Source organism: Rhinichthys klamathensis, unplaced genomic scaffold, assembly GCF_029890125.1.
Source record: "Rhinichthys klamathensis goyatoka isolate OS25496 unplaced genomic scaffold, OSU_Roscu_1.1 h1tg000206l_1, whole genome shotgun sequence".
NCBI lineage: Eukaryota > Metazoa > Chordata > Actinopteri > Cypriniformes > Leuciscidae > Rhinichthys > Rhinichthys klamathensis.
The window spans coordinates 568723-594544 of NW_026606731.1; the positions used below are offsets into that span (position 1 = coordinate 568723).

The window sequence follows — 25822 nt, forward strand, 5'->3', positions numbered from 1 at the left end:
ATAGATAGATAGATAGATAGATAGATAGAAAAAGATAGATAGAAAGAGAGAGTTAGAAAGAGATAGGTGTTTAGATTTGAATTTTTGGCAGTTGGGGAGTTTGAAAATCTGAACATTCCGCAATAGACCAACGCTACTTTTGCGTCATCGAAGGGTAACGCCCCTTTTTGGGGGAAAACAAACGGATTCCCCTGAGAACAGAACTCGCTCTAGAGCTGCTAAGTTTCTTAAATGGCACAAACATACACACTCTCTTTGCCGGCCGAGGACCGTGAGCGGTATTTAAATAAGCTACTGGATACGGGGTTACAGAGGTGTCCCTTTGAAATAGTCGAAAACTGGATTAATGACCCCACGCAGTGGCCAAAAATGGACAATTCAGACATCTAACGTTACCACTATCTCGTGGAATCACCAAGTAAGTAACGTTAGACTATTTTTTTTTGTCATTAACACACTCACAGTATGACAAACTAGACGATGAGGCCATGTCACTTGGATCATATTTAACTTGATTTAAACTATTGACATAGTTTTGTTGTCGACTAGCTATACTATACTGTTGAAATAGTGGTAGGCTAGGACTAAAGTGGACTTGGCTGGTTTCTACTTTGTGTCTAGAAAGTGCTAGGACTTTGAAAGTTGTAAAAAGGTTTACAGTGTACGGCAAAATATGTATAGGACCAATGTATGTATGTACGGGGCTATCAAATTGGATGTTGTGACATTACGCTATCCTATATAGCCTAGAAGGCTTGATCCACTGCCGTTCGTGTTGTTTCATGTAGCCCAGAGCAGTGCTCGTCGAAAAGTCATATAGGCCTAAAGCACTTTCTAGACACAAGCAGAAACCAGCCAAGTCCACTTTAGTCCTAGCCTGCCACACAGCCAAGGTAGCGTGCCTAGTGAGAGCTAACGTTAATCACATAACGTTAGCTGCTAGCAGCTCTGTCTTTCTAACTAACGTTAGTATAGCTAGTCGACAACAAAACTATGTCAATAGCTTAAATCAAGTTAAATATGATACAAGTGACATGGCCTCATCGTCTAGTTTGTCATACTGTGAGTGTGTTAATGACAAAAAAAATAGGCTAACGTTACTTACTTGGTGATTCCACGAGATGGTGGTAACGTTAGATGTCTGAATAGTCCATATATTGGCCACTGCGTGGGGTCATTAGTCCAGTTTTCGACCATTTCAAAGGGACACCTCTGTAACCCCGTATCCAGTAGCTTCTTTAAGTTTGTGCCATTTTTGCTATCAAGAAACTTAGCAGCTCTAGAGCGAGTTCTGTTCTCAGGGGAATCCGTTTGTTTTCCCCCAAAAGGGGGCGTTACCCTTCGATGACGCAAAAGTAGCGTTGGTCTATGTTAAGTCAATGGGATTTTCAAATGTTTTTCTCCGAGTTTTGATCGTCATTTTTAGGAAAACCGTAAGTCCGATCAGTTAGAATAGAAAAGATATAGCACCTCGAGTCAGAACAGTTGAGTGTCCGAGCCGAGTTTGGAGTATGGAGTTAAAGCTCTAGTAGGCTACCCCTTTTCCACCAACAAGAACCGGGTGCTGGTTCGGAGCCAGAGCCAGAGCTGGTTCGGAGTTGGTTCTACTGACAAGCTTACTAAGAACCGGTTTGCCTTTCCACCGGCTAGAGAGCCACAACAGAGCCAGATCTTACGTCACTGCATACGTCTCATGTTGCCCAGCAACGCTAGTGCGGTAGCGCCAAACACAAATACGCCAGGCTTGTTCGAGGTGTATCGGCTTCTCGCAGATCGATCGCCGCATGACATCAAAGCACTGCGAAAGCGATCCAAAAGCACAAGGAGTCGTATGATCTCCAAACACTCCCGCAGCTCCGATCGGTCCGTGCCGCTCCGATGCATCTCGAACAAGCCATAAACAATAACGGACGTTGCGTTACTATGGATGCTCATGGTTTTGCAAAAATACATCGGAATCCAACGCGTTTGTGCAGCTCGCCGTAACTTACATAGACGGATATTATAATCAAGCTGCTATTAGCTCGACTAGCTGCTATTTAAAAATGGCGGTCACAAGTTTATATTCGTCTTGTTGGTCACGGTAACCCCGCCCCCAGCCCCTGACGCAAGCGGTTCTTACTTGGCTCTGTTCTAGACCAGCAATGATTTGGTGCTACTTAAAGGAGAACTCCGGCGCAAAATGAACCTTTGGTCTAATTGACCGTTCGCAGGCCCCTCCCCCAAAACGGCTATTGTCCAATCACACATCATAGCAACCGTTACTATGTGAGCATGTCCGTCAAACATTGACTCCAAGCAAGATGGTGAAGCGGTGCGCCCACGGCGTTTGTAAATCGGACACTAGATACCCCGAGAGATTGTCTGAAGGAGTTCTGTTCTTTCCGTTTCAAAAGCCGAAAACACAACGTGTGCGGTCCATACAATGGATAAAACAGTGTGGACGGCCCCACTCCCAGTTAATAGGGGTATAACGGTACGTGTATTCGTACCGGACCGTTTCGGTACAGGACTTTCGGTTCGGTGCGCATGCAATTTTGAACTTCCGTCAAATCTGAGTTTCCACACGGACATATTAAGTGTCGGATGTCTCCGCGCTGCACTTGCGGATCATACACGGCACGCTTTAGCCCAGCCTCTCGCTAGCGTCATGGCCAATGCAGACAAGCCAGAGCTTGAAGAACCACCCATATCATTAAAGTCTCCTGTCTGGGAACACTTCGGTTTCCCAGTGAAATACGTAGACGGACAAAGACTAGTCGATAAGACGAAAGCAGTGTGCCGACATTGCTCAGTAACGATCGGGTATGTAGCTGGAAACACATCAAACTTGTTAACGCACTTGAAAAGGCATCACGCGAATGTGAACATCACTACTACGAGGAAAAAAACGAGCATAGTTCAAACGCAGCTCCCGTTGGCATTTAAACAGACCTTTGCTGGTAATTCCGATCGGGCTAAAGCAATAACAAATGCAATTGGTGTTTTCATAGCAGCTGATCTACGCCCATACTCGGTTGTGGAGAACACTGGTTTTAAGCACATGATGAAGGTGACTGAGCCCAGGTATGAAATTCCATCTCGTCCACATTTCAGCCAAAAAGTTATACCCGCCCTTTATGAACAGGTTAAAACTACTGTTGTCCACGAGCTGTCCAAGGCATCTGCTGTAGCACTCACAACTGATGGATGGACATCTAGAGCTACTGAGAGCTACTTAACAGTGACTGCCCATCACATTACTCCAGAGTGGAACATGGTAAGCCATGTTCTGCAAACCAACCCCATTTATGAACAACACACAAGCACAAATCTGGCAGAGGGACTTAAGGAGACAGTGTTTGAGTGGAAGTTGGAGAGGCCAGGAACTACAATTCCTGTCACAACAGACAATGCAAGGAATATTGTCAATGCAGTCAGTGAAGCTGGACTGGGCCCTCAAATTGGATGTTTTGCACACACAATTAATTTAGCATCACAGAAAGCAACAGGTCTCAACCAGGTGTCCAGAGTGCTAGGTAGAGTCAGAAGGGTTGTGTCTTTTTTTCACCGTAGCCCAACAGCAGCACATATATTGGAGAGCAAACAGGAAATGCTTAATATTCCAAAACACACCCTTATTCATGATGTCACCACCCGCTGGAACTCCAGTTATGATATGCTTGAGAGGTACCTTGAACAGCAAGCAGCTGTGTACTCTGCACTGACAGAAAAGGCCCTCAAGAAGAATAAAGAAATAAGCACGTTGTCTGACCAGGATGTGAAAATGGCAGAGGAGGTACTTGAGGTTCTTAAACCACTAAAAACCATCACAACACTGATGAGCACTGAATCCACACCTTCAGTATCAATGATCCTCCCCCTAAAAACCACAGTCCTCAACTCTATGGCACCCAATGAGGAAGACAGTCCAACTGTGAGAGAAATCAAGGCTGCCATCACAGAAAACCTGAAGAACAGATACTCTGCTTGTCATGACTTCCTCCACAAATGCACAGCTCTTGATCCGAGGTTCAAGGCCCTTCCTCATGTGGATGATGCCTGTCGTGACAGAATCTACAACAACCTCATCACAGAAATTGTAACCATGGAAGAACAGGTATTGTGTTAATTTGCTTGTGTGTAAAATATCTTCATTGACATTGTATAATTTGAAATACTTTGCTGCTACAGTGCCAATAGTAGTAATTTATTAAAGTTAGTTTTGTCATTTTATTTTGCAGAGTGAGGAGGCCACAGCAGTTAGTTCATCTCCAGTGACAGGACACTCAGAGGCATCATCTCCTCCTGTCAAGAAGTCAGCCATGGCTGAACTGTTTGGTGAACTCTTCAAGACTCAGGTGGGAAACAAGCCTACTTTGCAGCTAGTGAAGGAAGAGGTTACCTTATACAAGTCTGTGGACTGCATTTCACTGGATTCCAACCCACTTGAATGGTGGAGGACCAATGAGCCCACATATCCTCATATTGCCAAGTTAGCAAAGCACTACCTTGCTGTACCTGCTACCTCAGTCCCTAGCGAGAGGGTATTTTCTACAGCTGGAGACATTGTAACTGCCAGTAGATCTTCCCTTTCTGCAGACAATGTGGACAAGTTAATTTTTTTGACAAAAAACATGAAAGTTGAATGAATCTGAGCAGGTCTAAAAACTGAAACTGTTGATGCTGCACTTTACACTTTGTAAAATTTATATATATATATTTTTTTTCATATGAGCAGGCCTAAAAGCTGGGATTGGTAATGCTCCACTGTTATCCATAGTTATTTTTTTTTATTTATTTTTATTTTATTATGTGATATTAGTTTGAGAGGATTTTATTTAGTGGAGAATTTTGCAGCAATATTTTATTTCTTATTCTTTTTTTGTTTTATATATATTTTATTTATTATATTTAATAAAAAGTGTGTTTAAAAAAGTTTAAACAAATTGTTAAAAAAGTGTAAACAAATTGTTAAAATAAAGTTTATAGTTAACTAAACAACCAGCAGTTTAATGTTTGCATTTCTTTCCCTTACTGTACCGAAAAATAACCGAACCGTGACTTTAAAACCGAGGTACGTACCGAACCGTGATTTTTGTGTACCGTTACACCCCTACCAGTTAAATGTGTCGAACATGGTTAACTCGCGTGCAGCGTGCGTGAGACTGAGACAATGAGATTAGTCAAAGACACATGGAGAAAGCAGATCAAGAGGATCCACAAAGGAAGTACGTTTTCTAAAGTGTTGTTGTTGTTAACATGATATGTTCAGGGGGAAATGAGCAGCAGCACCTGTAGACTACAGTTCCCTTTCGAGGGAACTCTCGATGCGTCACTTGACGCTTTGGGAACGCCCCCAGCGTGCATGCGTCTGAGCATCAATGTCAACTAGTCCAATGGAAAGAATGAGCGTCACAGGCGGGTGACGTCATGACCAGGAAGGGATAAAGGCTCTCCCGGTGAAACGCGGCATTTGCTTCTGTGTCTCAGCAAGCGATCTGTGTCATTTTGTCTCTGTCTATTTACTGTTGTCTGTTGCGGAAAAGGATGGAAACTAAACAAGTGTACAAACAGTGTGCTTCTCCCTGCCCGCGTTATTTAACGGGTGGGGACACACACGAGCTTTGTGTCGTTTGTTTGGGAGTGGAGCATGCGGTCTCAGCCTTCGAGGGGGCTGAGTGCCAGCATTGTGAGATGTTACCGCTTCGCATGCTCCGCTCTCGCCTGTCACTCTTTGATAAAGAGAGTGGGCAGGCTCGCGATCCGCAGGGATCAGGACCCGCGTCTGCTGAGGCAGCGCGGAGATTGCATTCCTGGGGATCGCAAAAGGAACTTTCGGAGGGGTTGGAGACGGGTCCGAGGGCTCTTTCTCCTTCCTTACCCGAGAGATCCAATGCTCTCCCCCCGGTGTCGGAAGCACGCTCTGCGGTTTCTTCCGCCCGGGGAGAGAGCCCTCCATTACTTTATTGCTCTTCCTCCGAGGAGGTTGATGCGATGAGTTTGGAGAGTGAAAGCACACACATGGGGGAAAGAGATTCACTATTTATTTCCCCAGCATATGATGAGCTGGTGGATGTTATGTCGCGGGCTGTAGAGAAATTAAATATTGAATGGCCATCTGAGAAGAAGGGCGCTCGTCCTAAAAGCAAATTAGATGAGCGCTTTTTATCTTCCACCACATTATCTCCACCACGAGGGCTTCCATTTTTTCCTGATTTGCACAATGAAATATCTAAATCGTGGAATAAACCTTACTCATCACGTCTTTTCAGCCCTCAAGTTAACACTTATTCGAGAATAAGAGGGCTGAAAGAGTATGGTTATGAGGCGATGCCCCAGGCGGAAGAGAATTTAGCCAGTTATCTTTCCCCTGGTCCCGCATCGTCTCTGAAAGCCTCGGCTTTGCCCACTAGACCGCTCAAAGCCACTTCGGTGTTAGTGGGCAAAGCTTATACGGCAGCAGGTCAAGCTGGAGCATGTCTGCATACTATTGTGGTGGAAAATTTGAACTGAATATTAAGAAAACCATGTTTTAATATTTGACCTTGTTTAACCTGCTAAATCTCTAAAAACCATGTTCTAAGACTTTCTGTATTTTACATGAATGTGTGTGTGTCGAACCCCTGACTGTGTGTATAAATAACAAATATGGGAAATGAAACTAGACAGATGACTAAGTTAGAACTTGTGATCAATGAAGTAATCGTCAAAACATATTCTTCTCTACCCAGTAACAGAAGAGACTGTAAATGAATAACCAATCAAATTAATGTCATTATGCCATACCTCCCGTTTGTATAAAAACTGTTGTTTCCGTGTTTTCGGTGGGATTCTCAATGGAAATTGTCTGAGATCCTCCGGCCTTATTTATTCTTGGGAGATTCTCTGAGAAATGCTCGAGAACTCCTGGCCGTAATAAAGAGCATTCAAGGGACATCTACTGAAGTCTGTCTGTCATTTAAGCTGCGCAGCAAAGGAGTTGTTAGGGAAAGGAAAAACTCGAAGCTAAGACGTCGACTGTGGACGTAGAGAGCTTGAGTAGGGTAGTTTAGAAAACTCGAAGCTAAGACGTCGACTGTGGACGTAGAGAGCTTGAGTAGGGTAGTTTAGAAAACTCGAAGCTAAGACGTCGACTGTGGACGTAGAGAGCTTGAGTAGGGTAGGATTAGAAGAAAAACTCAGCGGTTGTCGATTGTAGACAAAGGGAGCTGGAGTTTTACAGAGTGAGCATTTTAGGAAAAGCGGATAGTCAGATTATAGGTTAGCATTAGAAAAGAAAATCCATCACAATTTGGCGAGCCACAGGAGCCCAAGGACTGGTCCCTCCATCGGCGAGAAGGACGTTCCGGAAGAGCGGACAAGATATAGGTTCTGAAAAAAGGAACTTGTATCTCTCATTATTTTGATTTAATTTCTGCCAAATTTGCAGCAGATCCTACACCGACGGAGGGACCATCCTGGACGGGCAGAGAAAAAAGAACTTAGGAAGGTAGGATATACAGACTTCAGTTTTTGTTTTCCTTTTGATGTGTAAAGTAAAACATTTTTTGTGCGTATTAATTTTTTTTTATTTTTTTTTAAGATAAGATTTTGGAACGTGTTTTGAAATTAAAATGTTCCAGATCTGTTGAAAAAAAAAAAGAGAAGAGAAGAGAAAAAACTGGCTGAGCCCAGGTTTAAACGGTGTATCCCATTATCCTATGGAGAAGACGAAAGTCAACTAAATTTACCTATTTAACAATATATAGGCTACATATGTACGACGACATATAGAATTGAGATTAAGTGGTCAGATAGAAAAAATATTTGAAGGAAATTGGTGATCACATTTAAAAAAAAAAAGTTTTTACCTTGTCTATTAAGGGCAATGAGCAATGATTATGGTTAAATTCAACCAAATTGGTATTTGTTGAGTATTGTATTTGTTGTGTCAATAAAACTTCCAAAGAGAGCAACTTTGTCATGCTGGAAATCAGATCCGGGAGGGAAAAATGCCCCGAGATGCTGTAGAGCTGCAATTTGCTTTTTGTTTGAAGTTTTGTTTGAATAAAGGTTTAATTCTGAGAGAATATAAAGATACAGTTGAAAGAGTTGAGACAAGATACATGGATCAATATTGTTAACATTTATGAATTTTTACATTTTGAAAAAATTACAGAAATTGTTAAAGTTATAAATCATAATAATAGGAATATGCACCCGTGAAACATTCTGAGATAATTAGGAAATTTTGAATCATAAAGAAACTTTTGTGAGTTAAACTTTGATTTATTTATGTGGATGAGATAAAGTATACTGAGCAATTAGGTGCTCTTAAAGTAATAAATAAATAATAAGATATTAAGAACACGTGTTTAAATATTATACTTTCTATCTGAAGGTGTTTAGAATTTGTATCCCGTTATCCCTGGGAGACAGTGTGAAAGAACTTGAAAAAAATTGATCCATTGCAGAGATTCTAAGAGCAAATGGTTTATGTTTAACTAAGAGAATTTTTGTGCATTGAGCATTATATGAGAATGAGCTTGGGTGACCAATTTAAATATAAATTGTGATTTGAACAAGCACATAACAGGCATCATATAGTCATTTTATTTTGGTTTCTTGAAGAAAAAGAAAGAAGAAAAGACAAAAGAAATTCTCTTTACAATATACACTGTATTCTGAAGAGTAGTTTTCTTGCTTTTTTCCTGCGTCTTTGCAACGAAGAAACGCTTGCTTTTTCCCGCAATGAAGTACGCTTTTTGATAAAATGAGGAACTGCTGTCTTGATAACCAGATGAGATTTTTAGTTATTAAACTATAAGTTTAATTTGAGTTTTGCGGTTCTCTGAGTGTTCAAGAATTTCAGACACCAGCCTTGAACAGTTGGATGACTGTGGAGAGAGAAAGAGGAAGTGGTGCCCTCAGCTCCCCAGCTCCTGAAAGAGGAAGTGGACCCTTCTGAGGGGTCAACTCAAGACAGTTCACTTGAGGTGACAATTCATTTGAGACTTTTCCTAAAGACAATTTTGCCATACATTATGGAATTTTGTGCCAGGGTGAATCAAAAGCCAGACCGAGAGTGCCATCGCAGCCTGATGATCAAACGTATCAGCCCAACAAGTCAACTGAACGACAATCCACACAGAAAAGAAAGACCTCCATCCCCTCACTTGTGGGCCAGTTGCTGAATTTTCAATGATCACTACAGAGAACGTTTCAAATTTAGTTAATTATCATATTAACTTGATTATTGTTTTTGATTATCCACTGGTTTCAGCAATTCTTCATATTTCTTAAACTAACACTTTGAATCTGCTTCCAATAGGACCAGTCCAGCTGCCCTACTACAGTAAGTTCAATAGCAATAGCAGAAGTGGGAGATTGACTCACCAATCAGTTAAAACACTGGGGCTGGATTTGGCATAGTGAGGGTTATTACACTAACCAACTAGTGGTAAAAGTATGAATAGGTTATTGACTATGCAGAATTATCTGGAAAGGGAAATATAGGGCATAAGGTGTCTAAAAAGACATGGCTAGAAAAGCAACAATATTGGTCACTCCATTTCATTTAAAGGTAATTCTCTGGATTCAATAAGAATAATGAATCTAAAATTTTAAACTTTTGAAATCACATGCTGTCATCACCAGGGGTACGAGATGGAAATGTTTTATTTTTGTCCAAAGATTGAAAATTGTGTGAAGATTTCCAAATCTTCTTTTAAATAGCTTAGGAGCAACAACAAAAAGGTTTGAAAAATTGAAATTGTGTAATTAATGACAAATTGCATTTGAGGGATTGAAGCTGAATCTCTCAACTGCAACCGTAGGTCTATACAATTATTTTGAAGTGTTTAATCTATTTGATTTTGAAAAGTTAGGTTTACGTTCACTGTGTTAAACTGAAACACATTGTGACTGAATCGGACAATTGAGAATTAATATCCTAACGTTTAGACACTGTCGCAAGGGGAATGCCACAGTGTTTCTACGTTCAGTAGCTTCTGTCGTAAAAGTTGTTACCGTTCGGATTTGGTGGTATTCCACTCCTAATAAAATATATGTTCCTCATTCAGTTCATAAACTGCTATGGCAGACAAAAAGGTATGATTCTCTGGCCAGAGAGGTGTGTGTGTGAGAAAGTGTGTGAATGTGAATAAATGGAAATTTTAATAGATAAGATTAATTATGGTGCTAACCATAAAACTCTGATTTTATATTTCTATCTTATGGTAGACTTTACTTCCCATTTTCATGTCTGATGGTGACTAACTTTCCATTCTAGATCCAACAATAGAACAAAGTAAATCTTACTTCCTTTTATTTAGGATGTAGCCTTCAGACGAACTTTCGATATGATCTAACCATCTAAGAAACTTATGACTCGATGTAACCTTGGTCAATGGAACTTTGAAAATGGACCAAACGTCCTGTGACTGTATTGAGAAATGATTGACTGAAATATTAACCCCTTACAATGTTTTTTTTGAAGATACAGGATATTTTTTGCTGATGACCACAGAGTAAATTATGCCCAATAAAATAATGGCCATTGATGATTTTGGCTAACTATCCTGAGATGGGTTATTGTTGTGGCAGAAAGAAACAGTGTCACACCTGCGCAGCGTATAACTTTGGGAAGGCAGAGAGCAAGAAAGCTTGCCCTGTCCACCCCACATTTAACCTTCTTCCTTTTACAGGATGTCATGATGGATCCTGTCGAACAGAACTTATTCTGTTCCAAATGTATTAAATATTGTCTTGTTACTGTTTAACATTAAACTTCACAGGTCTCATCAAAAAAGGACGACCGGCCAGACAAGCAGATTATGTTAATACATGTTGTCACTAACAAAAATAGTTAAGGTCTCCCTTAACAGGTCAAAGCAGCCAGGAAATGGCTCACTCCACAAACAAGGTCCTATCTGGGGTGCGGTGACACCTCTGTGCAAGCATCTCACCTTTAAACTACACCAACCAGGAACCAGCCCTAAGCAACCCCAAACGCCAACAACAACGCGACGACCAGCACACCTGGGAGCAAATGTGGTCTAACTGAGTGTTCAAGTGCAGCATGTGTGTTTTTATATTCATAAGTGATGTTTTTGATCATATTGCTGTTTCTGTTTGAATTTCCTCCAGGATGTGACCAGGGTAGAAAGAGAAGGGAAGTTTGCCTGTTCATCGTGACTACTCATCTGACACTGAAAGAAATCACTATGGGTTAAATTTGTTATGAGGAAAGCCGTGTAATTGCCAAAACATCTCAGTTTTGGAAGGTTTTCCTTATCCATAATGCTGTAACTGACTAAATGAACTGGATTAATAGAATCCATTATGAATTATTCCAATTTGCAAACGACACCCAATTGGTTTTAGAACTCTTGCGGAGGAAGGGGAGTTTGTGTTAAACTTGGAAAAGAATGTTGTACTTTCATTCCAGCTTATGATGAGGATGGGAGTTCCATCTCAAAATACTGGACGATATGACAGAGGTGCGGGATGATCTGTGGCAGGATGAACAGGCAAAGAACAAACCAACAGGATGGGGGGTTAGATTGGATCACTGATGCCTTCCGCAATGCTTTTGCTTAGGAAGCAATAATGTGATGTTCTTCCAGAAGCAATAATGTGATGTTCTTCCAGAAGCAAAAATGTGATGTTCTTCCAGAAGCAATAATGTGATGTTCTTCCAGAAGCAATAATGTGATGTTTATTGATGTTTAATTTGGTTCAATCAAACTGTAGGACCGAGAATTGATATAGGGCTGAGATTTGAACAATTACTGATTAATTTGAAAATATTTTAGGTACATATAAATTAAGAAGAAGAAAATCTTTTAATTTTGTAGATTATAGGGACTCTAACTAGGTACATTACTGAAAAAATAATAAATAATCTAGGGATTACTTTTGAAGAAACTTGAGGGTTTTACAATTATAATGAAGACATTACAATCATGGATGCTAAAAAATATTAATAGCAATAGTTGTTCTCTAGTAAGAGAGAATAGGTGATAAGTTACTTTGCCGGATTAGGTCTGAATAGATAATTAGGTAAACTTCTATAGTGATGAACTAATGACTACATTATATATATTTTAGATGTTTCCAATTGCTAAAATAGAGAAAAACCTTCAAAAGGGGATTGATTTTGGGAAACATATTTAATTTATGGATTAATTATTAGTTGAAGAAGTTACCAGTGTGATTACTGAAATGTTCCTTTAATGTATTGTCTAATGTCTGTAGTTGATATCTGAGAGGTGACTGCGGGTCTAGTCTAGGCTAGGAATACAGCAACAGTGCTTGCTTATTTAGCTCGGCTTCCAGAAATTAAATATTGTGTTGTTATTGTTTTGTTGAGAAAGGTCTTCAATGTGTTAAAACAAATTATGTAGGGGACACAGTTGAAACCTAGAGAAAGAGAAATATTTGAAACGAAATAATACAATTATGGAAATTTGTGTTAAGGATAAAAATGAAAGATTATAGAACCTTTTTGGCTAGATTTTATTACACAGATCCTTAAATAGATCTGACTAAGTAAAACAATCGCCTGCTTGAATTAAAAGCTAACAAAATATGATTAAGGAAAATAGTTAACAACAGTATCGGCCTGTTAAGGCCTAATAGATCAATGTGATTCGAAATGTAGTAAAAGATGTTGATGAAAATGATTAGAGATAACGGGTGGTGTTAAAGTCACTGACTTATAATGTGATGATTCGGTGGAGCAGGTAAATAATGCAGGTATGGACAATTGATTAGAAGAATTAAATTTTATATTGGCCATTGGCCATACATTTAATATGGCCAGAGAGGGGAATGTGGTGGAAAATTTAAACTGAATATTAAGAAAACCATGTTTTAATATTTGACCTTGTTTAACCTGCTAAATCTCTAAAAACCATGTTCTAAGACTTTCTGTATTTTACATGAATGTGTGTGTGTCGAACCCCTGACTGTGTGTATAAATAACAAATATGGGAAATGAAACTAGACAGATGACTAAGTTAGAACTTGTGATCAATGAAGTAATCGTCAAAACATATTCTTCTCTACAAAGTAACAGAAGAGACTGTAAATGAATAACCAATCAAATTAATGTCATTATGCCATACCTCCCGTTTGTATAAAAACTGTTGTTTCCGTGTTTTCGGTGGGATTCTCAATGGAAATTGTCTGAGATCCTCCGGCCTTATTTATTCTTGGGAGATTCTCTGAGAAATGCTCGAGAACTCCTGGCCGTAATGAAGAGCATTCAAGGGACATCTACTGAAGTCTGTCTGTCATTTAAGCTGCGCAGCAAAGGAGTTGTTAGGGAAAGGAAAAACTCGAAGCTAAGACGTCGACTGTGGACGTAGAGAGCTTGAGTAGGGTAGTTTAGAAAACTCGAAGCTAAGACGTCGACTGTGGACGTAGAGAGCTTGAGTAGGGTAGGATTAGAAGAAAAACTCAGCGGTTGTCGATTGTAGACAAAGGGAGCTGGAGTATTACAGAGTGAGCATTTTAGGAAAAGCGGATAGTCAGATTATAGGTTAGCATTAGAAAAGAAAATCCATCACACTATGGCAGTGCTCCAGGCTTATCAAGCTGACCTGCTGGGGGATCTGGATAGTAGTGAGGGAGTCAGTCATGACGATATTCGTGAACTTCGTCGGGCTACCGATCTTTCTTTTAGGGCTACTAAGGAGACCGCCAGAGCAATTGGGCGGTCTATGGCAGCTTTGGTAGCTACTGAGAGACATTTATGGTTAAATCTGTCTGAAATTAAAGAAAAAGATCGAGCTTTTTTATTAGATGCTCCGCTTGAACCTTCTGGTCTCTTCGGCGACGCAGTCCACGCGGTCGTCGAGAGATTTCAGGAGTCAAAGAAACAAGCTGACGTTTTTAAAAAGTTTATCCCTCGCCGGGTCCAGCCCCCTGGGGCTGCTGGGCGTGAGCAGCCCCAGCCGTCGAGCTCATCATATCGTGTGCATCAGAAAGAGAGTGTTGCGTCTCGTGCACCTCCACGTAGAGACTGGAGACGGACGCAACCCTCTCAACCGAAGTCTTCTAAGTCGAAGCCGGATCTGAGGACCGTTCTTCAGGCGAAGAAGACTTCGGTTCAAAAAAAAAAAGGTCCTGATGTTCATGCATCAGGCCTGTGAGGACAGCCCCGACCGAAGTGGAGCGGTGTACACCTCATTATACGGTGCCCGTTCCATTTCGGGGTCCTCACGAGACCGTTCTGCCAACCCTGCCACCCTCGGTGCTTCAGGGCGCAGCGGTCTCCAGCGAGTCGCTGATGCTATGCTGCGGCACAGCATCGGTTTCGTGCCCTCTGAGGGGGGCCTTAGAGCGGCCAGTTCAGGTAGTTCCTGCCATTATGTTTCAGGCTCCGGAATTAGCCGTCTCGATAACACCAGAGACCAGCCTCGAGAGGCTGGTTCCCTTAGTAAATTTTCTGGCAGCGTGGAAGCTTCTGCCGAATATTTCTCGTTGGGTCCTGCAGATTTTAGAGAAAGGATACAGAATCCAGTTTGGTTCTCGTCCTCCTCGTTACACAGGGTGCTGCCCACAGTGGTGCATCCCGAGCAGGCTCTGGTAATGGAGCAAGAGGTAAAGGCCCTGTTAGCAAAGGAAGCTATAGAACAGGTGTACTCACCCGACAGAGAGTCGGGTTTTTACAGCCGTTATTTCATTGTTCCAAAAAAGGATGGAGGGTTGCGTCCCATTTTAGATCTTCGTCTGTTAAATCGTTCAGTACAGAAACTCAAGTTCAAGATGCTGACACTCAAGCAGATCGTGACTCAAATCAGATCCGAGGACTGGTTTGTCACGATAGATCTGAAGGACGCTTACTTCCATGTCTCCATCCTCCCTCAGCACAGGAAGTTCCTAAGGTTTTCTTTCGGGGGCAAAGAATACCAATATCGGGTTCTTCCTTTCGGTCTAGCTTTATCACCCCGCACGTTCACGAAATGCGTGGATGCAGCTCTAGCCCCTCTCAGGCTTCAGGGCATACGTATTCTGAACTACATCGACGACTGGCTGATTCTAGCGGAATCAGAGCAGTTGGCGGTTCGGCACCGAGGTGTCGTTCTCGCTCATATGCAGATGTTGGGGTTGAGGCTCAATGCCAAGAAAAGTGTGCTTTCTCCAGTACAGAGAACCACTTTCCTTGGTGTGGTATGGGATTCAGTGACGATGCGGGCCACTCTATCGCCCGTTCGTGTAGCTGCTATCCTGACAGCCACCAAAGAGCTAAAGCTAGGCCAGTCACGCACTGTAAAACAGTTCGAGAGACTGTTGGGTCTTTTGGCGGCAGCGTCCAACGTGATTCCTTTTGGCCTGCTGTACATGAGACCTTTGCAGTGGTGGCTCAGGACCAGAGGGTTCTCCCCGAGGGGAAACCCACTTCGTATGATCAAGATCACGCGGCGATGCCTTCGTGCCTTGGTTATATGGAGAAAACACTGGTTCTTAACCCAGGGTCCGGTGTTGGGAAAACTCTGCCATCGAGTTACGATCTCGACAGATGCTTCCCTCACCGGCTGGGGAGCGGTAATGGAAGGCCGCTCGGTTCAGGGTCGGTGGAGGAGTCATCATCTTTCTTGGCACATAAATTGCCTGGAGATGATGGCCGTCTTCAATGCGTTGAAGCAATTCCTCCCAGACCTGAGGGGCCATCATGTGCTCGTCCGTACAGACAACACATCGGTGGTCTCTTATCTGAACCGTCAGGGGGGTCTGCGGTCGCGTCCGCTTTGCAAGCTGGCGCACCAGATCCTCCTGTGGTCTCTGGGGAAGGTCTCCCTGAGGGCAGTGTATATTCCTGGGGACCAGAATATTGGGGCAGACATCCTGTCGAGGCAGGAGCTGAGGCCAGGGGACTGGAGACTCCACCCCGAGGCGGTGGAGAAAATTTGGGAGTTTTACGGCCAAGCAGAGGTGGATCTGTTTGCGTCTCAGCATACGACGCACTGTCCACTTTGGTTCTCCCTTACTCACCCAGCCCCCCTGGGGCTGGATGCTATGGTGCAGACGTGGCCGCGGCTACGTCTGTACGCATTTCCCCCTGTTGCTCTGCTCCCAGGAGTTCTGGAACGAGTCCGCCAGTACGGAATAAGCCTACTGCTAGTAGCACCACGCTGGCCGAGTCGGATCTGGTTTGCGGACCTGATCCATCTCTTAGACGGTCCTCCCTTGGAGATCCCGATCAGGAGAGACCTTCTGTCTCAGGCCGGGGGCACAATATTTCACCCTCGACCAGAAATTTGGAACCTGTGGGTTTGGCCTCTGAGGGGGCCCAACTCATAGAGAGTGGTCTCTCAGCTGAGGCTGCTGAGACCATTCTAAGCTCCAGAGCTCCAGCTACTAGGAAACTATATGCGCTTAAATGGAGAGTTTTTTCTGTATGGTGTCACCGACATCAGTGGGATCCAGTTAACTGTTCTGTGAACACAGTACTCGAGTTCCTGCAGGAGCGCTTTACGTCAGGTCTATGTCCTTCCACGCTCAAGGTCTACGTGGCGGCCATTGCGGCTTACCACGCCCTGGTGGGGGGTACATCGTTGGGTCGAGACCCCCTGATTACACGTTTCCTTCGTGGCACTTTGAGGCTAAGGCCTGCAACTCGCACTAGGGTGCCAGCTTGGGATCTTGCTTTAGTACTAGAAGGCCTGTCTAGGGCTCCATTCGAGCCCTTAGATTCGGTTTCAGAGAAGTTTCTTACCTTTAAGACTATCTTTCTGCTAGCTATTTCGTCCCTTAAGAGAGTTGGAGACCTTCAGGCCCTTTCGGTTTCCCCCACTTGCCTTGAGTTTGCACCGGGGATGGTCAAGGCATTCTTATATCCAAAACAGGGATACGTCCCTAAGGTGCCGACCTTGACTCCGAGGCCTATTGTGCTGCAGGCTTTCTGTCCTCCTCCTTTTACATCTGCGGACCAGGAAAGGCTGAACCTCTTGTGTCCAGTGCGAGCACTGGATACTTATGTTCATCGGACATCGTCAATGAGGAAGTCCGACCAGTTATTTATTTGCTTTGGATCACCTAAGAAGGGTCTTCCTGCTTCTAAACAGACGGTTAGTAAGTGGATAGTTGAGGCTATTTCACTTGCATACGAGTACTCTGACCTGCCGTGTCCTTTGGCGGTCAGAGCTCATTCTACGAGGGGTATGGCGGCCTCTAAAGCCTTACTATTTGAAGTTTCTCTTCAAGACGTTTGTGATGCGGCAGGCTGGTCCTCACCGCTCACATTCGTTAGGTTTTACAGCTTAGACCTGGATGCTGCCCCAGGTTCTCAGGTGCTTAGTGCTTAGTTTTAACAGACTGACACTCAGGTACTTGGAATTCTGGCGTTTTGGGTATTCTCGTTCCCAAAGCGTCAAGTGACGCATCGAGAGTTCCCTCGAAAGGGAACGTCTCAGGTTACGACTGTAACCGTAGTTCCCTGAGAAAGGGAATGAGACGATGCGTCACCCTGCCATACTTCCTGCTTCCCTGTGATCGGCTTGCTTCGACTTTTTGAAGCTAATGCCGCGTTTCACCGGGTGAGCCTTTATCCCTTCCTGGTCATGACGTCACCCGCCCGTCACGCTCATTCTTTCCATTGGACTAGTTGACATTGATGCTCAGACGCATGCACGCTGGGGGCGTTCCCAAAGCGTCAAGTGACGCATCGTCTCGTTCCCTTTCTCAGGGAACTACGGTTACAGTCTTAACCTGAGACGTTTAGACTAACGTTAGAGGAGTGCACGCTCGCAACGCGGAACGCATGAAGCTTACTTGACAACATCAGTTCATATCAATATCGTAACGAATAGAAATAATGTATGGTTATCTGCATCTTTCCGTATATCATGTATAGTTACTTTTTAAACACGAAAATCGCATTCAGCATGACACGCAAGCGGTTGCCGTGGTAATGAACAACCTGCTTGTTAAAGCGAATGAATAATCCTGTATCTGAGGCAAAATTACTAAATATGCAGCGCGAGTTATATATTTCTAACTCCAAACAATTAGCCACTGAAACAGCTTATAGAATCTTCTTCAAGGCTGTGCTGGTTGCATTTGAGGTAACGTTACAGGTCATGGGGTTTCTCAGATTTCGCTTGAGACCGGTTTGAGAGCTTGAGAGCATTATTAGCCTCGATAGTAGTCGTGTCTCCTTCATTGCGTATTTTTATATTTTGAATATGTCCCTCCACTGCATACTGTAACGCCTTTTGCCTCGATCTGGAGGATATCGCTGAGGTATTGCTCCAAAAAAGGTCACTGACACGCACGGTTATACCTCTTTATGTGTGGCGCTGGTCGTGTTTGACCATTTGTTTGACGGGCGTAGCAACAATAACTAGGGGGCGTGGCTTTTGCGAACGGTCAATTACACATTGTTACCTAGTCAACCGTTATCTGAGATTTGTTTTCATGATTATCGAATGTAAATAATTTTATCTCTAAAAACAGTTTAGCCTATAAAACTAGTATAACGCTAGTATATTGGGCATAGTGTAATGACAAATAAAAAACGCTTGTTAATACCACTAACAAGGCTCAAAATAGCCCCACACTAACACAGTAGCATAATGAGGGTCCCTACCTTCAAACCGAAGCATTGAGAACTTTGTCAGTGTCCAGACAGTTTAATAAGAAGATATTTTAAACATACAGTCAACTTCACGTATACAGGCAGGAGCCATCTTTGAAATACAGTCTTTACCAGTCGATCTACGAACGCCGATCCAAGTGCGCTGGTGAGATGTGAACGAGCTATAAGTTGTGATAAGGTGAGCGCGAACAGCAGACTTGGATCGGCGTTCGTAGATCGACTGGTAAAGACTGTATTTCAAAGATGGCTCCTGCCTGTATACGCGAAGTTGACTGTATGTTTAAAATATCTTCTTATTAAACTGTCTGGACACTGACAAAGTTCTCAATGCTTCGGTTTGAAGGTGGGGACCCTCATTATGCTACCGTGCTAGTGTGGGGCTATTTTCAGGCTTGTTAGTGGTATTAACAAGCGATTTTTATTTGTCATTACACTATGCCCAATATACTAGCGTTATACTAGCTTTATAGGCTAAACTGTTTGTAGAGATAAAACTATTTACATTCGATAATCATGAAAACAAATCTCAGATAACGGTTGACTAGGTAACAATGTGTAACCAAAGGTTCATTTTGCGCCGGAGTTCTCCTTTAAGAACCACTTTTCCTGGTTCGGAGCTGGTGCTTTGCGTGTGGAAAAACAAAGAACCGAATTGAAACTAGGCTCTGGCTCCGAACCAGCACCAGCTCTGCCTTGGTGGAAAAGGGGTATAGGAGGAGTTAGAGTCAGAAAAAAGCCTTCATGTAAACACCATAGACAGTAAAAGGTAAACACCTTAATCGATAGGCCTATTTCACAAAAATGGCTAGGGTAAACTCTTTTCCGGTGAAAAGAGTTTCTGTAACTTTCTTTCCCTTTTTTTATTTTTACCTGTTTGCTTGTGCAAGGAAGGGCAGCTGAACATTTTTGGTTCCTAATGTACTAAAATGTGCTGTCTGACAAGCCCCTTTCACACAGAGATTCCGGAAAATACACGGATAAAGTGACCCGGGATTTGACCCGAGTTCGTTTGATTTTGCTTCATTCACACTGCCAGTGATTTGCCGGAATCAGAAAGCGCGTTCACACACAACCCTTTTTAAAAAATTTTTTTTTTATTATTAAATTCAATTTCAGAAAAGGGTACAAATCACAAATAAGTAATCAACATATACATAACAATATACAAAAATACAACACATAAAAAGAATACAATACAATTTTGCCAGGGGAAGCTTACGGACCATTACAAAGAGAAAGAAGACCATATGTTGACAGTTTTAATTGCCTTTTTGTTGTTGGAACCAGAAATCAGATTAATATAATGTGCAACTTCGTGGAGAAACAGCACAAAATTAGGGGTTTTAGCGCTAAATTTGGACTTATGAATGTGAAATTTTGCCAAAAGAATTAATAAATTTATAATGAAGTACCTCTTATCTTTAGTTTGACTTTCATAAAAGCAAAACACAACATTCTTCCATAGTAAGGCAAAGTCTTTATAAATATGGTCAATTATGAATCTGCTGAAATTTTGCCAAAATGTCCTGGTGTGTGAGCAATACCAAAAGAGATGCAAAACAGTTTCTGGGTGATCTTCACAAAAAGAACATTTTGTATTGATGTTTCTTTTAAATTTAACCATGTAATGATTAGCAGGGTAATATTTGTGAATTATTCTGAAAGACACTTCTTTCACCTTATTTACTATCAAGTATCTGTGAGGAATCATCCAAACCTTTTTCCAGTCAATGCCATTTACAAATCGGTTCCAATAAAATGTAACATTTGGAAAAGATACAATTTCTTTCTGAAATAGTGCTCGAACATTATTATTATTTTGAGGTATTTGGGAAAAACAGAATTTTCCAACTGGTGATTCAGCCACATCAGGGAGGGAGACAGAAGTAAACGGAAGTCTGCTAGTACACCTAAAAAGCATGATTACGCCTGATGGAATGGCGTCAAATACAATTGCAAATTCTCTTGGCGTAACTGGGATGTTATATTTTGATAAAAATTCACTTCCGACCAGCTCAAAGTCCTCTTCGCTGCTGGTCCTGTCCAGCTCAGAGCCTGCACCGCAGCTTCACGTCGCCTGCCCGCCAGAGCCTGAGCCCGTCGCCTGCCCGCCAGAGCCTGAGCCCGTCGCCTGCCCGCCAGAGCCCGAGCCCGTCGCCTGCCCGTTAGAGACTGAGCACACCGTACATGAGTACATCCAAGAGGACACTGCGCTGATTGTAATGTCTGCGGCGATCCTGTATGTGTGGGCTACACGAACATCAGCTACAGCCCATGAACTCAGCCCCGAGTTTCCCAAACCACTGGTTCCGTCCAGCCCAGCCAAGCCCTCACTGCTGGTCCCGTCCAGCACTGCCAATCCTGAGCTTCCCTGCAGCCCTGCCGATCCTGAGCTTCCCTGCAGCCCTGCCGAGCCTGAGCTTCCCTGCACGCCTGCCGAGCCTGAGCTTCCCTGCACGCCTGCCGAACCTGAGCTTCCCTGCACGCCTGCCGAGCCTGAGCTTCCCTGCACGCCTGCCGAGCCTGAGCTTCCCTGCACGCCTGCCGAGCCTGAGCTTCCCTGCACGCCTGCCGAGCCTGAGCTTCCCTGCACGCCTGCCGAGCCTGAGCTTCCCTGCACGCCTGCCGAGCCTGGGCTTACCTGCACGCCTGCCGAGCCTGGGCTTACCTGTACGCCTGCCGAGCCTGGGCTTACCTGCTCGCCTGCCAAGCCAGAGTTTCACGTCACGCCTGCCGGGCTGGAGCTTCGCGTCACGCCGGCCGAGCCAGAGCCTTCTCCGCTGGTCCCGTCCAGCCCTTCAGAGCCTTCTCCGCTGGTCCCGTCCAGCCCTTCAGAGCCTTCTCCGCTGGTCCCGTCCAGCCCTTCTGAGCCTTCACCGCTGGTTCCATCCAGCATAGCCGGGCCTTCACTGCTAGCCCAGCCAGAGACTTTCCACGTCCCGTCTGCCCACCCAGAGACTGTCCACGTCCCAGAGCCTGTGATTCCCCCCAAGAAAGTTTTGGGGGGGGGGGGATATGGGCCACCCGAAGGTGCGTCTCCGCCATGGCCGCCCGAAGGTGCGTCTCCGCCATGGCCGCCCGAAGGTGCGTCTCCGCCATGGCCGCCCGAAGGTGCGTCTCCGCCATGGCCGCCCGAAGGGGATTCTCCGCCATGGCCGCCCGAAGGGGATTCTCCGCCAGGACCGCCCGAGGGGTGGTCACCTACTCCGCCATGGCCCCCTGACCAGCCTGCTCCGCCCTGGAGGCTTCCTGCTCAGGGTAGGCCACGCCCTCGTCAGCCTCCAGGGCGCCCGCCCCCCCCCCCACCCCTATTGAAGTTATACGGCGCGAGGACGCGCCTTTTTGGAGGGGGCGTTATGTTACATGTGTGTCCTGTGTTTCCCCCTGCATTGTGTTTTGGTTCAGTCCTGTATCTCAGTTTTCCCGCTCCTCGTTTGTGTTCAGTTCCTTCACCTGTTTCTAGTTAATTTGCCCCAGCTGTGTCTTGTTCCCATGATCCGTTCTCTGTGTATGTAAACCCTGTGTTCTCCCTCACTCCTTGTCGGTTCTCGTTTATGTAAGATGTGTGTATCCTCTGTCTGTTTTCCTGCCTGTACCCGTTTGATTTATTAGTAAAGTATATTGTTTTTGGAAATCCTGATCTCCTCGTGCTTCCTGCCTACACACACCGTAACACTATAATTGTGTCAAGAGTTTCTTTAATTCTCCTCGCAAACAACGACGCCATAATTTTGTAATCATTGTTTAGCAGACAAATGGGTCTCCAGCTGTCGATAAAAAGCACATCTTTTCTAGGCTTGGGAATCAATGTAACCAGCCCTTGAGTGAGGCTAGGAGGAAGGGTATCATTCTCTATACTTTCCATAAAAACCTGTAGTAAAAATGGGGCTAAGAGATCTGAGAACGCTTTGTAAAATTCAGCGGTTAAACCGTCAGTGCCGGGGGATTTATTGTTTTTGAGTAGAGCAATCGAATCAGAGCCAATGTAAGAGGGGAGTCACAATAATCTTTGTCTGCCGAATCAATCTTTCTGACGTTATTTACGGAGTTAAGAAAATGAGAAGTAACTTCTTTATTATAATTTGAGCTGTATAAATTGCTATAAAATTCTGAACAAAAATTTGAAATTAATCTAGCGTCATCAGTAACGACCCCATTAACATTTAAATTATAAATGGTATTGATTTTAGATCGGTATCTTTCAAGATGAAAAAAGTAAGCAGAATTTTGCTCCCCCTCCTCCAGCCATCTCTTTCTAGACCTTACAAAGGCTCCCTCTGCTTTTTGTCGATATAACTCGTCTAATTTGTTTTGGAGTTGTAAAAGAAGTAGTTTATCCTCCTCTGAAACTTCCTCTGGGGGTCTCTGATAGAATGAGGAAATTTTAGTAATGACTTCATCTTCTTCTGCTCTTTTAGCTTTGGCAATAGAGGTTCCATACTGTCTGAATAATTTCCCTGACTCAAACTTAAATAGTTCCCAGTTAGTGTTGTAGGATTTTTCCTTTATAGCCTTGTTGTAAAAAAGATTAATTAACTTAATAATTTCCTTCTTCACCTTTTCATGCCTTAAAACCGAATTGTTTAATTTCCAGTAGCAAGATCTATGGAAAGTATTAGATGCACTAAATTGAATGCTTATATGAATTGCTCTATGGTCAGTGAGTGGTGTGGCATGGATATTTACTGTTATTTTCTCTTTATCAATGCTATTGGACAATAGCCAAAAATCAATGCGAGACTGGCTGGAGCCTGACCTGTTGCTCCAAGTGAAAGATCTTTCATCAGGAAATTATTCTCTCCATACATCCACAATGTTAAATCTACCCATGAGTCTTTTAAGGTTTGTACTGAGGAAAGAGGGCCACCCAGGGGGCCACCTGTCAATAGCATTATCTAGAGCAATATTAAAGTCTCCACCAACTAAAAGATGAGAATTTGGATATCTTGTGAGCCAACATGTAATTCTTTCCTCTAATGAATCAAGTAATTTATCATTCTCAAGTTTGTTATTATAACCGTAAAGATTAATAACTATGATAGAAATGTTGTCAACTGTAATTATCAGACATACATAGTGTCCTAGGGAGTCACAGTCTGAGTGTAGGACATCACCAGTAAAAGCATTTTTAAGCGTGGTTACTCCAGCAGATCTCTCTGAGCCATGAGAGAACCAAGTATCATTACCCCATTGAGATTTCCAAAAATTGACATCAGCAGATGTGGAATGACTTTCTTGAAAAAGACAAAAACCCGTACGAAGTTGTTTTGCAAATAGAAATAAAGCTTTCCTTTTACAGATCTGTCTTAGTCCCCTGGCATTTAAAGAAAAAATAGATAAAGACAAAGTTATTAAAGTACGTGAACGAGGAATAAACTAGAAAGTAAACAATAACCAAATAGTTAGAGGTGTATTACCGAATAAGGGGACCGAGCGCTGCTTTATATTAGAAATATAACGGTAAAGAATAAAGTAAATAGTTCCGGCCAGCTTAAAAAAACAACAAAAAAACACAGCGTTCAGCTGCCTCGGTTATTAAATGGCCTTAAAAACAGAACATATAGTAGAAAAGGCAGCGAATTTGTAAAATAAAGTACCTTTTCAAAGTGCAGTACAACAAAAAACTATAACCTTACAATAACTCTGAATGTAGTGCAAATCAAACCAGTAAGTGTTCTTGTATTAACATGCAGCAGGCGAGTCTGTTGCTTAGGTGGGCAGTGAGACTTCTGATCCGTTGATAAAACCGCGACCACCAATGAAGAATGCAGGTTTGCCCTCCTCCCAAGCTTTTTTTATCACTGGCCATAATTTGCTTCGTCGTTCTCTGTCTTCCTTAGAGAGATCCTCCGCAAATCTTAAACCGTTGTCGCGCAGGTGCGGTGACGTTTTGGCAGCTTTCCATACGGCGTCTCTGCAGACACGTGCGATGAACTGGATGATGATGCATCTGGGTCTGCAGTCATCCTGTCGCCTGGTACCGAGGCGATGTACGGTGTCGATAGTGTTAGCCAGCCTGTTCTTCTCCTCCGGCAGAACAGCCTGACAGACCTCGATGGCCTTCTTTCGTACGTTTTCCTTTTCCGATTCTTCAACTCCATAAAGTCGAATGTTCCATCTCCTGGAGTATCTTTCTAACTCCGAGACCCTTTGCTGACACGTGTCTACTCGTTTTTCTTCTTTTGCCATTTTCACCTCGAGTGTACGCACTTTGCTCTTTACCTCCTTAATCTCTGCACACACAAAGTCAATTGTCTTTTTAAGACCTTCAATTTTAAGTGCATTGGCACTGACCATGCTTTCAATGTTGTCTGACCGCGTGTTTATCAGAGCTGAGAGGCTAGCTATGATACACCTTGGCTATGGTGTTGGCTTGCTCTGACACGATTGCGTGCATCATTTTCTTCGGTGCTGGCGACTTACTGGGAGTGACAGGTAGTAGTGGAAAATCATCCATGAAGTCTTCCGTAGTGGAGAGAGGCAGAGAAGTGGAGGTATAATCGTGACAACTGTCAACTCGAGCATTGCCAGCCTTAAGAGTAATATTACTAGCATCTGGCTTTGGTTTCCGTCCGGCGCTCTCTTGGCCTCTTTTCCTTTCTCGTTGGTTTGACATTGCTCAATCGTTCGTCTTACGAGTGCTGTAGTATTTATGAAAACAAAATTTTGTGCTTGGCGAGATAATAAATTGAGTTTTACCGTTTCCAAAACTTTAGTTTGCAGAGCTCGGTAGAAAGCTCGGTCTACTCACTCGGCCATCTTGGCACGCCCCCCCCCGTTCACACACAACCCGTGTATGTTCCAGAAAGACGCGTGACGTTGGATGTGACGGGTCTCTACTTCAGTCCAGTTTGCAGACATTTTTTCGTTCTTTCTTGGGCTACGTTTACACATAGCCGGGTATTTAGAGAAATGAATATTTTCCCCCTCTCCGTTTTCAAAAATAACATCGTGCACACACCCGCATAAATACGCCGTCGAGCGCCATCATAACTATGCCAAACCTATGGGCGGCAGTGTAGGGAGAAGGATAAAGCCATGCAAGCCAATCAAAATCCTCAGAATCGACAAGAGAGAACCTAAAACTCCGTGGGTGCTTCTCAATATCCCTCCTCGTCTCCTTGCTCCTCCGTCCTCCATCCTATGACCCGGAAACCGATCGAGCTCAGCCATCTTGAAGGACATCTCAATTCTCTAATTGCACCGCGAGGAGGCGAGGATAGAGGAGTGAGGAGGCTTCCAGAGGAGCTATGA

At 43.5% G+C, this 25822-nt stretch overlaps 2 protein-coding genes across 3 annotated transcripts in view; one reads left to right on the top strand and one right to left on the bottom strand.

Annotated features, from left to right (window-relative positions):
• LOC130096808 (alpha-2-macroglobulin-like) overlaps positions 1 to 25822 on the bottom strand; it is a 45006-nt gene that overhangs the window by 16568 nt on the left and 2616 nt on the right. The window lies entirely within an intron of this gene.
• Positions 3292 to 4742, top strand: LOC130096694 (zinc finger BED domain-containing protein 4-like). Of its 2 annotated transcripts, none has more exons than XM_056263315.1 (2): positions 3292 to 4099; positions 4224 to 4742. In XM_056263315.1, exons 1-2 carry the CDS (start codon positions 3593 to 3595, stop codon positions 4629 to 4631), a joined length of 915 nt encoding a protein of 304 aa, XP_056119290.1. In that variant the 5' UTR covers positions 3292 to 3592; the 3' UTR covers positions 4632 to 4742. The 2 variants fall into 2 exon arrangements, with proteins under 2 accessions (XP_056119290.1, XP_056119291.1); XM_056263316.1 differs by having other exon boundaries at positions 3292 to 4081.

Coding starts and splice junctions, on each gene's coding strand:
- LOC130096694 (XM_056263315.1), top strand. CDS start 3,593: ATGCTTAATATTCCAAAACACACCCTTATTCATGATGTCACCACCCGC. Junction 4,100..4,223: donor TTGTAACCATGGAAGAACAG/GTATTGTGTTAA, acceptor TTTATTTTGCAG/AGTGAGGAGGCCACAGCAGT.